At 45.7% G+C, this 13089-nt stretch overlaps 1 protein-coding gene across 4 annotated transcripts; it reads right to left on the reverse strand.

The window, feature by feature from the left end:
- Positions 1-355: 355 nt before the first annotated feature.
- LOC101155336 (voltage-gated potassium channel regulatory subunit KCNG4) lies at positions 356-12308 on the reverse strand. Of its 4 annotated transcripts, none has more exons than XM_004066831.5 (4): positions 11609-12308; positions 7432-8254; positions 3430-4219; positions 356-642 (listed from the first exon to the last, which is right to left on the reverse strand). In XM_004066831.5, the coding sequence occupies exons 2-4, from the start codon at positions 8188-8190 to the stop codon at positions 608-610; spliced, it is 1584 nt and encodes a 527-aa protein (XP_004066879.2). In that variant the 5' UTR covers positions 8191-8254; positions 11609-12308; the 3' UTR covers positions 356-607. The 4 variants fall into 4 exon arrangements, with proteins under 4 accessions (XP_004066879.2, XP_078801103.1, XP_078801104.1 ...); XM_078944977.1 differs by lacking the exon at positions 11609-12308 and adding an exon at positions 10028-11581; XM_078944978.1 differs by lacking the exon at positions 11609-12308 and adding an exon at positions 8546-9999.
- Between the last annotated feature and the right edge of the window lie 781 nt (positions 12309-13089).

Raw genomic sequence — 13089 nt, forward strand, 5'->3', positions numbered from 1 at the left:
TCATCTTTCAGACCATTTAAATCCTAAAATCAAAAGAAGTGCGATTTCAGGAAGAAAAAAAACGCATCATAATGGAGTGGAGGATTAATCTGCACGGAAACAAACAACATTGGTTTTTCTGAGAGATTTCTAAACGGTTTCTTATCCTCCAGCCTGCCATCAATTTCCCTGAAAGCTGCACCAACGCGACGCCTGAGTCGAGCAATCCATCACAGCAGCGCTTCATCGTCCCACTTTCTCACTTGCTTTGGAGGAGAACCAACAAACAAAAACAAGTGTCACGTCCGAGCGGCGTGAAAGCGTCACGTCCGAGCGACGTGCGATCACAACAACCAGGAGGAGAAAACAATAAAGATTTTACACAAACACATCATCAGTTTATTCTGTTGAACCTGCGAGGAGCACAGAGGAGGAGCGGTGATGCTCAGCGACAGTCAGAAGCCATGCTCAGGGTGCTGCACGAGGGTGTAGTGGTCAGCACTCATGGTTCACAGTGAGAAGGTGCTGGTTCAAATCCCAGCTGGGTCTTTTCTGTGTGGAGTTTCCATGTTGTCTTCGTGGATGTGTGGATCTTCTCCAGCTTCCTCCCACAGACCAAAAACAGGCTTCATAGAGACGTTAAAGTGTCCCTCAGGTGTGGCCCTGTGATGGACAGGTGAAATGTCTAGTGAATGTCAGGTGAAACCCCGCCTACACCCACAACAGGATCCAGCGAGCCTATGACACTGAGCAGGAAGACTGCAGCTCTAGAAAGCGGACTGATCCATTTCTGGAACAATCTGACTGCTGTACCTAATGACTCATGTTGGGTAGAGTCGCTACGCTAACGCAAAGTTGAAAGCCATATTGGATAGGACAAGATACCGGCTCACTGCTGTGCTGCAATTACACAAACAGACCTGGAAAAACAAGGATGTGACTTTCCACAAAGAAGTTATTACTGTCGGCTAATAAAGGAGAACTTCTAAAAAAAAAACATTATAGGAGGATCTGAGTAAGTTCTCTCTCTGAATTGTGAACATATAGGATGATTTTGTAATCTATTCAAAGTCAATAGTAGCATTGGACTTCACACTATTTCCATGTTTTCTGGCAAGACCATCAATTTTTGTTTTTTGGAGGATGACCCGTTGAATTGAGTCATATTACTAAGCAGAGGAAAAAACTAACCAGGATTCCCTCTGTAGGAGCAATGTCGGCTATTCACTCGATTCGTCTTAAAACATCGACCAAGGAGTCAACCAATTTGTGTAAATCCATTGTTCAGGGGCCCTACTGGCTCCAACTGTAGGGGTTTCTGTTGCTGCTTGTTCTCATCAGGCCGGCTGGGGTGCCGCTCTGTGGTCTAAAAGGCGTAGAGTGGGTCCTGAGCTGCCGTGTTGGGCGAGCGCTGTGGCAAGGACCCTCGTGGGTCGTGCTCGTGCTGGGCCTTGGAATAAATGGATCCCCATTATATTGTTTCTGCACAGCAGTACCAAGCCAAACTTTCTTTAAGCTGCAGTTCTTATGTTTCTGTTCAGGGTTCTATTGGGGGAACTGGGTGGGTGGAGGGAGGAGTCTGGTGAGGGAGGGGTGCAAACTGTTTGTGATTGTCTAACTAATTTTAACTAATTTTCATATTTTATGACTATTTTATTTGTTTTCATGTACTGCGTGTGCTTTGTGTTGTAAAGTGATTTGAAAGGCACTATACAAATAAATAAAGTTTGAGTTATAAATCTTAGTCTGTGTAGATTTGAATGTAGTCACAACCATTTATCAGGAATGCATTGTTTTTCCTACATTATGATGTATTTATTTTTAAAGTTTGATATGTTGATCATCTTTTGCACTTTGTCCAAAAACACTACTGGTAATACCTTGACCAGGGGCTGATTTTTATGAAGATAAGGGGGTTTTTTTTCTTTTTAAAATCTGACAAAATTAAGCATTTTATGGCCCTTTTATTGTATCTCCTAAGCCAACTTTCATTGCTTACCGTCCTTTCCAATATGGCGTCGCTCTTTACGTGCATGGAACAATAGTAGCAGGCTAGCGTAGCGTCTCTAGCCTATATAACTCATTGGCTGTTCAGCCTCAGCCTGTAAACTCGTCCTCTGCAGAAACTCTCAGTCTTCCTCCAACTTCTATTTAAAGAAACCCATGAAGCTAATAGATAAAAGGTACATTAGATCAATTCACTGAGAACAAATATTGCTTCAAAACTTCAGAGTAAATTAACACCCAGAGAATTAAGACTTGACCTGGGCTCATGTTTAAAGACTAAAGACTTCAACTAATAACCCAAAGGTATTGGATTTGAACCAGTGACCCTGTATGCCACCTGCTAATGCATAATGCAAATGGTTTAAAAATCTGACATTCCCAAAAGTAACCTATGGTATCTTATTTGTGCTTAAAAAAGGAGTACAGGAATAAAGACGTCTCAGGCAGCAACTGGGGAAATTCTGCCATTTTGGAAAACATCACGAGAATCTTTTCAAGTTCTACTTGAACATGAATGGACTAAAACAAAAACAGTTTAAGCTAAGCCAAGTGACGTCAATATCCCTGGATTCGAACACATAGAATTTTTGCATTTAGCTCCAAATATTCGTTTTCCTGCCTCTGCTGGAATAAATGCAGATCATACTGTTCTGAAGAAGAGTAGAAATCTACACATTACATCTAAACAAAAGCAAAGCTCTTAACGCATAAATGGATGTTTGATTATGGAAAAACATTAAGGCAAACAGGAGACAGGAGTTGGGAGTTTCTTTTCTGTAAATGCTTCTAAACACTCTGACTTTTCCTGATTTACCTCTTCAGACCCAACATCCAACATGCATGGACGTCACATTTCGGGTTTTATTACCACATTAGTTCATTCTGCCTAACTGGGGCTCTGTCAAAGAGAAATAAAAAAGGCATATCAAACAAGAGCTCAGGTCTTAAGAAGTTAGGGACATAAAAAAAGATCTTGAATATGGAAATGAAAGAGGAAAATGGCTTTTTGTCCATCTACAGCATAGAGTGTATTGATAAAGGGACTCCAAGGAAGAAACTTGAAATGACCTCCTCTGTGGAAACAGAAAACCTTTCCTGTCCTTCCGTTCATTTCTAAGCCCTCACTCAGCAGAGGAGACATATCTGCTGTCCTCTGGTTTTGGTGTCCTCTGACCTGAACTCAAGGCTGACAGATGACAAACCAGCTGCACAAGAAAACATTTGATTGCAAAAAACACTTCATGATCCTTGCGGGTTTGGAAAGCTCTCAGGCTGGTTCATTAAAGGGTTGGAGCATCAGACGAGTGAAAGATTCTGCTGGGAAGTGCTTCAGGAAGACTCCAGAGCGCAAACAGATAGACCTAATGTGGTGTCCCATGAGATGATGCTTGTCAAAACCTTCTTGGAAAGTTGTTGGAGGGAGTTAGGACTAAGGAAACATACTCAAATTAATAGCCTTATCTTCCTCCTTGGGCTCAGACGAGTGCTCTTCAGGTGACAAATCTGTCTTGAACCAGCTTCTTTTCTTCTCACTGAGCCGCTCTGGCTTCCACACCCCTTCATACTCCTGCTTGAGCTCCTGGTAGGATCGAGAGAAGGTATGGAAGATGGAGGTGGCAGGAAATGCCATGATAAGGATGCCACTAAGAATACTGATGAGCGCCACGATCTGTCCAGGCATGCTGCGAGGCACCATGTCACCATATCCCACCGTGGTCATGGAGATGATGGCCCACCAGTAAGAGGCCGGGATACTGCTGAAGCTGTGCTGGGGGTGTGTAGCAGCAAATGGCGCCAGTTCACTCTCAGCCAGGTGGACTAGGGGTGAGAACAGGGCCACGGCCACGCAGACAAAGAGCAGCAGCAGGCCAAACTCCCTGATGCTGCGCTGTATGGTCAGCCCTAGCGTCTGCAAACCCAGAGAGTGGCGAGCCAGCCTCATGACGTAGAGGATCCGCAGGGCTCGCAGGAGGCGCAGTACCAGACTCAATTTATCCAGATAGCCTCTGCCAGCCCCCATGATGACATCCTCCTGCGACTCGTCGCCAATATCCACCACCAGGGAGACGTAGTACGGCAGGATGGCGATGGCGTCAATGATGTTGAGGGGGCCCCGAGCAAAGGCCAGCTTGCTCTGGGCGTTAATGAATCGCAGCACAAATTCCAGCGTAAACCAGGCAACGCAGACGGACTCCACCACAAACATGTTTTGACACTTGAGGGAGCATTCCCCCTGCAAAGACACAAACGCACACGGTCAGCACTTCAGGCAGATGCACCCACCGCAAGAGTCTTTCCTCAGACGGTTTGATGGTCAGGACGAGTGGAAAGAAGGAAGATGGTCAGACATGCAGTACAGACAAATAAATCATTAAAAAACAGATTGAAACAAACAAGAAAGAGTTCATTCTAACATCTGTAAATATATTCAATCACAACCCCTTTCAGGTCTATATCATGCAAAATCTTTTTGTTTTAGCTTTTAGCTGTGTAATGTTAACTACTCACAAAAAACTTTAATTCATGTAGTTTTCCTCTACAAACCTGCTCTCTGAGCATCAGCCCCCCCGAGTCCATGAAAAAGAGCGGATCCTCAAATTGTGATGTCACAAAGTAAGAACTGCCCGAGCACCGCCCCCAGGCTAACACACACCTACTTTTAGCGGTGATCAGCTAACATCCAAACTTTTGCAAAGATGGATGTGCATATTGTGCATATGAAATCAAAATCATTTAGCTGATCACCGCTAGCTCCACAGAGAAAGTGTGTGGGAGTGTGTGTTGGCCTGGGGTTTGTGCTGGCAGCTAAGACTCTTCCTGGAAAGGGCGGTTCTCACTGGTCTACATTACAATGTAAGGACCCACTTGTATTTGTGGATTGGGGGGGGCTGGTGCTCAGAGAGCAGGTTTTTAAAGGAATACTCAGAAACACATGAACAGTTTAAAATACCACTTTGGGGGTGCATGGGTAGGCTTGGCCGGTGAAACCAGCAAATCCGTCTGCTGTACTGCGTAGGGATTTTCAAAAAGAGAACAACTGTAATTACAGGGGTTGTGGTTTCTAGACTACAACAAAAATGTTGAACACGACAATAGAACACAGATGAAAGCAGCAGCTGAGAATATTCTCACTGTACCTCTCTAAAGTAATGCACACACCCTACCAAACAGATTCCTCCATGGTGTTTTTTTAACAATACTGTTCTTCTGAAGAGGCTGCAGTAAACATGTTGCAGAGTTCACAAAGAGGGAATAGTTTCTCTTTAGTGTTCGTGTCCCTGGGGGGTGGGTCCTGGTCCTTGCCCCTGAGCGCTGGGCCCCGCCAAATTTCCAACTGTGGCCGAGCCTGGTCGAGCCATATTTACAACACCCCTTGTGGGCCCCCTTGTTTCCCCGGGGTTCCCCCCTCCTGGGCGGGGGCGGCGGGCCCCTGCCTTGCTCCTCCCTGGACCAACCGTGGGCCGGGTGGGTGGCTGCCTGGAGTGCGGAGCGGGTCTCCCTTGGGGGGTCCTGGCTCATACCTGGGGTTGGGCGGCGGGATGCCCGGAACTACTGGGTGGTGATGGGGTGCTCGTCTGGGGCTGTGGGCGTCCTTCTCCGGTGGGGCCCTGCGTTGGGCTCTCCCGGCGCAGCGGGGGGGCTGCTCTCCTGGTTGGGCTGGGGCGGCGCTCTCTTTCCCTCCGCGCCTCCCTGCTCTCTGGCTCTGGGGGCCTCGCGGCAGTCCTGCTGGCCCTGGCCTGGGTGGCGGTCTTGGTCGCCCGGGGGGCGGTTGTTCCCTGCCTGTTCCCGTGTGGCGTTGGGGGGATTCCGGCTGCCGCTGCTGCTGCGGCGGGGGTCTTGGGGTGGGGATGGCTGGGCACTCTCCCTCCTTCTTTTCACATTCCACCATCCATTTTAGAAGAACATAAACACTCACCTGAGCACAGGTGTTAGCTCACCTTTGCACTAACAGTTTGCATGACTGAATGACTGAAATATTTCACACTAGTTGGTTTTAAGGCACAAGTATGCGTGTGAACACTATCTGTTTTGTGTGCATGTCGACATGTGGACATTTTTGCAGCTAACAGGTGTGTTGATAACATTCGAGTTTGTGTGTGGACAGGCCCCGCCCTCTTTGTACTACATTTGAACCTTACCGTAACAATAAACAACCAGTAAACTTGTTGCTTTATGCTGCTTCATGGTCTTATCCCCCCTCCCCTCCCATTATCACCCTCCTACCCCCCTCTCTCTCTAACATCCCTCCCTTTTTCTTCCCTTCTTTCCTTTTCCGTCCGGTCCAACACCCAAAATTTTCAAACATGGTTGAAATTAATAAAGTTTGGCCTCAATTACAAAAGGGGTTTATTCAGACATACCTCTGGTTTGTCTGAAGATTAATAACCCCTATTGTTAAAGTAAAATATGTCCAACACAAGAGGCCGTCAGCTCTCATCTGCCTGCCTAGCTGTTGGACAGGACAAGTTAAAAAAAGAGAAGAAAAAAAAAAGAGGGACTAGTTTCCCCCTTGATAGCATTGCACATCACGTTTTGTGTTTACATTTCTGACCTGGCCTTCTGTTTCTAAACCTTCTAAATGTCAGCCCAAACAAAGGAACACACAGATGTGTGTTGTTGCATTCTTGGTTTCCTGTTGCTGATTTTCCCGCATTTCATCCCACTTTCATTTATTAGCTAAATTTTTTGGTGATACTTTGAGAATTTTTTTGCACTTTTGGTTAGCCTGCCATGCATTATTTCCCTCCCTTTTGCTAAAATCCTATAATTTCTTTCTTCTTGTGTGGTTCCTCTAGTCTGATGTTTAGAAACTCCCCACAATTATCATTGGAGCTATCCAGCCGTACAGTTTTGATCTAGATTCCAGTTCAGACGAGGAAAACAAAGACCTACATGGATCTTTTTGTCTACTGTACAAGTGGATGCATCAGAATGGAGCAGAGCGGTGAGACTATAGCCAAGCCATCACAGTTGCTGCATGTTCTTCCTGTGCATGTGTGGGTTTTCTCCAGGGATCCTGGCTTCCTCCCACAGTACAAAAACAGGCTTTATAGGTTGATTGATAACTCTAAAGTGTCCCTACGTGTGCATGTGTGATTGTGTCTGTGTGTGATTGTTTGGCCCTGTGATCGACTGTCGATCAGTCCAGCGTGTACTCTGCCTTCACCCAACAGTGGCCAGGATCACATGACCCCAAAAGGGCTACAGTGGGTTGAGATATTGGATGGATGGATGGATGGATGGATGGATGGATGGATGGATGGATGGATGGATGGATGGATGGATGGATGGATGGATGGATGGACTCTATCATGAGAAAAATGCTACAGGAACACGTAAAAACACAAAACACACAATTTTCTTTAAAAACCTTTTGCTGAAACTTGGACTAAATATTCCACAGTCAGTAACTGTTTAAAGAGGAAACACAACCTTCATACACACCCTGGTCTCCTCGTCTCTGAGGTCAGGCATGGTGCTGATGCACAGGCTAACCACAGTGACCAGCACCATGATGATTGACAGGCAGGCGAACATCTTCCCAGCCAAGCCAGAGTGAGGGTTTTCCATCACTTCACGCAGCATAAAGATCAGTCTGCGATAGCCTTCTTCGGTTTGCACGCTGCTTTTTTTCAGCGTCATCCTCTTCTTCCTCCACTCTTCCTCTTTGCGCTCTCGCTCTTCCACCTCCTCTACACGAGAGAGCATACGGCGACGACAGCAGCGCTCCATGAGGCCCGGGTCCACCCCCCAGTAGTCCAGTTCATCATGCAGAGAGACTGCGCAGAGCTCTCTGAGGAGGCGCAGTTTTCCTGCAGCCAGGAGGTTAAGGATGACTCTGAAGGCGGTGGGGTTGCGGTCAAAGAAGTATTCCTGGCACGTCTCATCGTAATCATCGCATAGTCCGGCTATCTCTTCCGGAGTGTTACAGAAGCGTAGGCGACCCAGCCGACTCTGAGGGAACTGCTCTAGGGTGCTCCAGGGGAAGGCATAGCGGTTCCCACCCACGTTGATGAGCACCTGCAGTGCATGATCAATCACATAAGTGGCCTGGGGGTCCCGGAGCAGCTGGACGCGCTGGAAGTAGACTCCCTTTAGGGTCTCAGTCTCTGGGATCTCTGTGAAGAAGCGGTCTAAGCTGCTGTCGTCTGTACTGATGGAGTAAGTGCTGAAGTCATGGTTGGCATTGCTAATGATGGGCATGCTGGCAGTCAGACGTGAGACAGGAAGGAGGGAGACGGCGGCCACAGCACCTTAGCAGGAGCCTCTGCAGAGAAGGCGGAGCAAAGGGACAGCAAAAAAAACAGATTCTGAATTAAATACAAACTGATGAGGACAACAAGAAAGCAGGTTTTAGAGGTCTGGTTCATCAGAAACAGTTTACTGGTGGTTCAGACAGAAACATCACATGACCTCTTGGGTTATCAGGGAGAAGATCACATACTGTGCAGGACTCTATCTATCTACCTTCAAGCATGAAGCTTCTCTGAAGCTCAGCCAGAGTTAAGATCCTACTTTTAGCTTGACACCTGCTGACTCCTTTCACACATGTTCACACCTCCACGTTGGTGAGGCGTCGAGGTGTGTGAACAGCCCACGGAGATTGTTCCAGCTCCATTAATGCGGCAGCTTCTCTGTGTGTGCTTTCACCGTGACCCCACGTCAGCACAGCAAGCTCAGCTATCCTGGCTTTTCTCTCTTTTATGGAAGGATGCAGACCTTCTGATGAGCCTCAGAAGCAGTATTTTTCCACATGCCGACAAGTCAGAGAAAGAAAATTAGAGTTTCAGAGACCCGTTCTTAAAACTGATCAAGAAGGACAAACTAACACCAGATTAAAGGCAACAGATGCAGAAAAAAACTCATTTAAAAAGCTGTAAAAACAGACAGGAAAGCCTGGAGCTGTGGAGAGAAAGTGAACCAATGCAAATGTTGAATGAAGACACTTTCCACAAATCTGCTTCAGATGGGTAAAGAATGCTGATCTTTCAGGAAAGCATCGTGTGCTTTGTTTTCACTCATGGCGCTCTCAGAGGAACTGGATGGACCAAACGGATCCAGTGCTGCTCACCGGGGGGCAGTGCTGCTCAACATGAGCTCTAACAAAGAACTGATAATAAGCATGAATAAATGAGAAACCTTAGCTAGACATGCTAGTTTGGCTGCGTATCCCTGCAAAAACACAAAACTCACATGACCCATTCAATGCCATAAAATGCAAATGTCAAATTTTCATTCTAGTTTCAACACAAAAAAACATTTTCACATACTAGTGATTTAAACCAAACAAAGGTGGATCTTTAATCAGTAAAATGAAGAGTAGCGATTTTAAAAAGAATTTAAATTTGTGGCAAAAAGCAAGAAACTGATGAAAAAATAAAGAATTGAGGTTAGACTAGCACTTCAATTGGATTATCTTAAGCCTGTTGTGTAAACCCAGCCTTACTTGCTAGTCCTCTTATTGTCCTATATTGATCGGCACCAGCACATCCATGTGTTCCACCTGAGATCTATTATGTTTTTATTTGTCCATCTTTTTATCCCTACATCATGTTTACTTCATGCTCGCCCTTAAGCTTCTGTTATTTTCCTGTTTCTTAGTTTTTTACCGCCTAACATCAAAGTCATTTACTGTCTTTGTCTGCGGAGTCCACTGGAATTCACACTGTGGTGAACCACACCAGAGTTCATTTATTCATTGCAAGTAAAGCAAGTCCGGCGTTTTCTAGCAGACCAAAGTTTTCTTCTTTGATGAGCTTTTATATCCACTAATGGCATCGTCTAAACTGCATTAACGGGTGAATATGGGCTGTCTACGGGGGAAAAACAGGCCTACCTGTAAAGGGCACGCAGGTCGCCCTCATGAAATAGAAAGGTGGTAGAGCGCTCAGTGAACACGCTGATCAAAAATGTTCATGACCATTTTCTGGCATGTGTAGTAGCCAAGTGACCAAGACGTTACACAACTAGAAAATGCTAGGAAACCAACTAGAGTGGACTTCACAACAGACCAAATGTAGCAGAGGGAATGCACACTCACCATGCTCAGGACAAAAAAGTCTCCAGCAAGAGAAGAAGTATTCTCTGAAACATGTGAGTCAGATTCTTCTGAATGTCATTCTGCTCTTTCCTGCCAGCAGAGCTCTGGGACTTTACACAATAAATGACTGTTTTTCCAAAGAAGATGCTTTCATTTTCTCATGTGAATCAATAAGAGTCTTCCAGATTGTGATTATTCAGCCAAACTGACAGAAGTTAAATGGAAATGACTAAGAATCATGTCACCACACTGCATGTTCCCACCAGTGTGACTTTTATTAGTCCCCTGGATGGTAAATCTAAAGTAAATAGACTCACAGCTGCTCAGTTCTCACAGAAAATTCTGGTGTCTAAAAATTCCGCCATAACTCGGAAATTTGCTCTGCCCGTTTCCTCCAGCGATGGACATTTCAGCCTGTAAGGTGAAAGTTACTTTGTGTTCATCACAGATATTCAACAGATGAGAGTCCATCACATGCATCTCATTCAGTACTCGCCCAACTAAGTACTCAACAGTAAAGAAGTAAGTAATTAAAGCACTGAAGTACAGAGTAACACTTTGTCCAGAACCGATTTACAGTTTAGTCAAAACCAGGCCTATCCATGGTCTTAATGTGCTGGTCTGCACCAAACCATGAAGGGTAAACATCAAACTACAGCGGGGCAATAAATCAATTTTAGCAATAAATTCTAATTTGTTGTTCAACCTGATTTCTTTTTGGGAAAACTGTGATGTTTTTCCCCCCAGCACTCTGCTTTCTTGAGCCTCAGTTGTTCGGAGGTAGCTTAGTTCGCTCATCCCTCTCAATGAGCATGAAAATGGCCGCTACAGATGAGCTTGTTTCCAGAGCAGCAACAGTTTCCTCAGTGATTTGGAACCAGTTCGGTTTGTGGATTTGTCTCAACACTCGAACCAGAGGAACTCTGTCGAGTGTTGAGAGGCGTTTCTCTTTATGAGATCCACAAGATAGCACCTCATGAAGAGGAGCTGACGAAGCTGCTGATTGTTTTACAGCTTCCAAACGAGACGTTAGCATTAAAATCGATTGTGTTACATATACCCTGTTATTTGTAAATGTTGGTAAACAAAGTCAAGGAAGAAAAAAAAAGTAAAAATCAATTAAAATACAAAATCGAATTTAGTGATGGGGGGGGGATATTTTGTCCATATTGCTCATCCTTACATCACACTAAGCAAACATTTGGATCATTTAGGACTAGAATAAATGAATAGATAGATGTTCAGCAAACCCAGACTTTTCCACGCTCTTTTCCAGAATCGCATCCTAGAATTTCAGTCTGTTTGTGACCGTGAGGTTTTCCTTCATGGTCTGCAGAAAACCTACAAATCATGCCAACAAAGGCAATGATGCATTGTAAGATAGAGTGTGAGTAGAATGTTTTCAGCTACATCTATTGAACAAAGTTACATTTTGCTCTCTAAAGACTGGAGATCCATCCTGAACGGATCATGCTGCTGATGCTGCAGACCTGCGGCGGGACCTGTTCGCGCGCGGACTCACTGTCGTCACCAACAAGTCCTAAAGTTAAAAAAAAAAAGCCTAGAAAGCAGTTCCCTCACCTTTCAGGTGGCAGCTCGTTATCGCCACGCCCACTTCCTTCCTTTTAATGAAGCAGGTCTTCAATTAAGATGCGAGCCAAACCCATCAATGGGCTCCAGGTGGAGGCGCGCACGTGCGCGCCGAGAATCCTCTTTGAAGTTTGACAAGCCGCGTGTCTACGTGGACATGATGAGCAGCGTCGGCCGCAAGCCCTCCGAATCTGGACGGAGGGAATTGTCGGAGACCGCTCCGTCCTCGCGGCTGCAGCAGCCCCGCCACGCGCGCGGACGCAGTACAGGCGGGTTTCCGGCAGCGGTGGACCTCCCGAAACCTGCGAGCGGTTTTCATCTGTGTGACAGCAGGACCGTCCCTTCCTCCCCTTCCTCCTCCTCCTCCTCCCACCTCCCCTCTGAACAACAGAACGGTGACGTGGATCTTGGAGTTCTTTTTGCCTCCTTACAGACAGAACAGAACAGGACAGACTGGTGAGTTAAAGTCTGTTATTAAAACCCTCTACCGTCTCTTTCTGATGTGGAGGAAAGCAGCAGGAAGTCCGGGACCCCCAGGACAACCTCACAACATCCAAAAAAAAAAAAAAAAAACCTCACAACTTCCGGATTGAGGAAGGGTCCAAACCGAAGTGAAGCAGGTCCGTTCCCTGCATACAGATCAGAAAGTTTGAGTGGAGGAAGATGCAGCTTTGAGGGATGTTTTACTGAACAATGTCATGTGACTCAAACAACACCTGTAACCTTGGCGACCAAACCAAATCAACAAAATGTGAAACTTTTCGTCTTTGAGTAGCTACAAACTTCTCTTTCTGTCATTTCTAATGCTATGATGAAAGACAGCTGTTGCGTGACTTGCATTATCAAATGCATCAAGTCCTTGATGGAGCAAAAGTCCCAGCAATAAAAATGTTTTTTTTGTAACAGTAGTCCCAATGTGGGGTCCTGATGTGGTTTATAGAAACGCTGCAAATATCTACGGACATAAAACTTTATCGTGACAGGAAGTTGTTGTGGTCTCGCACTGACCCGATGCAGTTTGCAAATCTCAAGTTCTCAAACAGAGAATGTTGGTGATGTCACATCCTGTTGAGATGCTGGCTAACGGATAAACTGGTTTCAGTTCAAACCTGTGAATGATGTTAAACAGGCTTCATCCATCCATGTCCAGACACATGCAGCTCTGTAGCATTACAACTAAAAAGAAGTTCCTTTGGCCTGTTATTGAATTATTTTTACCAGCACACACACACACACACCTACACCCACATCTACACACACACTGGACTGCATTTAACTGAAAGGCTTTAGCTGGAGAACTACGGTTGTCTGAATGTCAGGGTTTGTTCAGGCTTGTGTCCAGATGCAGGGAGGGTTAATACAGCTGTCAAACGATGAAACGCAGAGCCTCCGTGTGTCCGCTCACACACTAACCAACACACATGTGTCACGGATGATTTCCACATTTGCTGAACAAGAAACAGCCCACCTCT

This window comes from Oryzias latipes, chromosome 3 (genome assembly GCF_053564925.1).
Source record: "Oryzias latipes strain Hd-rR chromosome 3, Olatipes_Hd-rR_3.1".
In the NCBI taxonomy this organism is placed as follows: Eukaryota; Metazoa; Chordata; class Actinopteri; order Beloniformes; family Adrianichthyidae; genus Oryzias; species Oryzias latipes.

What these genes read in the sequence shown, in the direction of transcription:
- LOC101155336 (XM_004066831.5), bottom strand. Translation starts at nt 8,190, where the DNA reads ATGCCCATCATTAGCAATGCCAACCATGACTTCAGCACTTACTCCATC. An exon ending in TCAGAGACGAGGAGACCAGG is followed by an intron (nt 4,220 to 7,431) that starts GTGTGTATGAAG and finishes GTGTCTTTGCAG; the next exon opens with GGGGAATGCTCCCTCAAGTG. An exon ending in AGATAAGGCTATTAATTTGA is followed by an intron (nt 643 to 3,429) that starts GTATGTTTCCTT and finishes TGTCCATCACAG; the next exon opens with GGCCACACCTGAGGGACACT.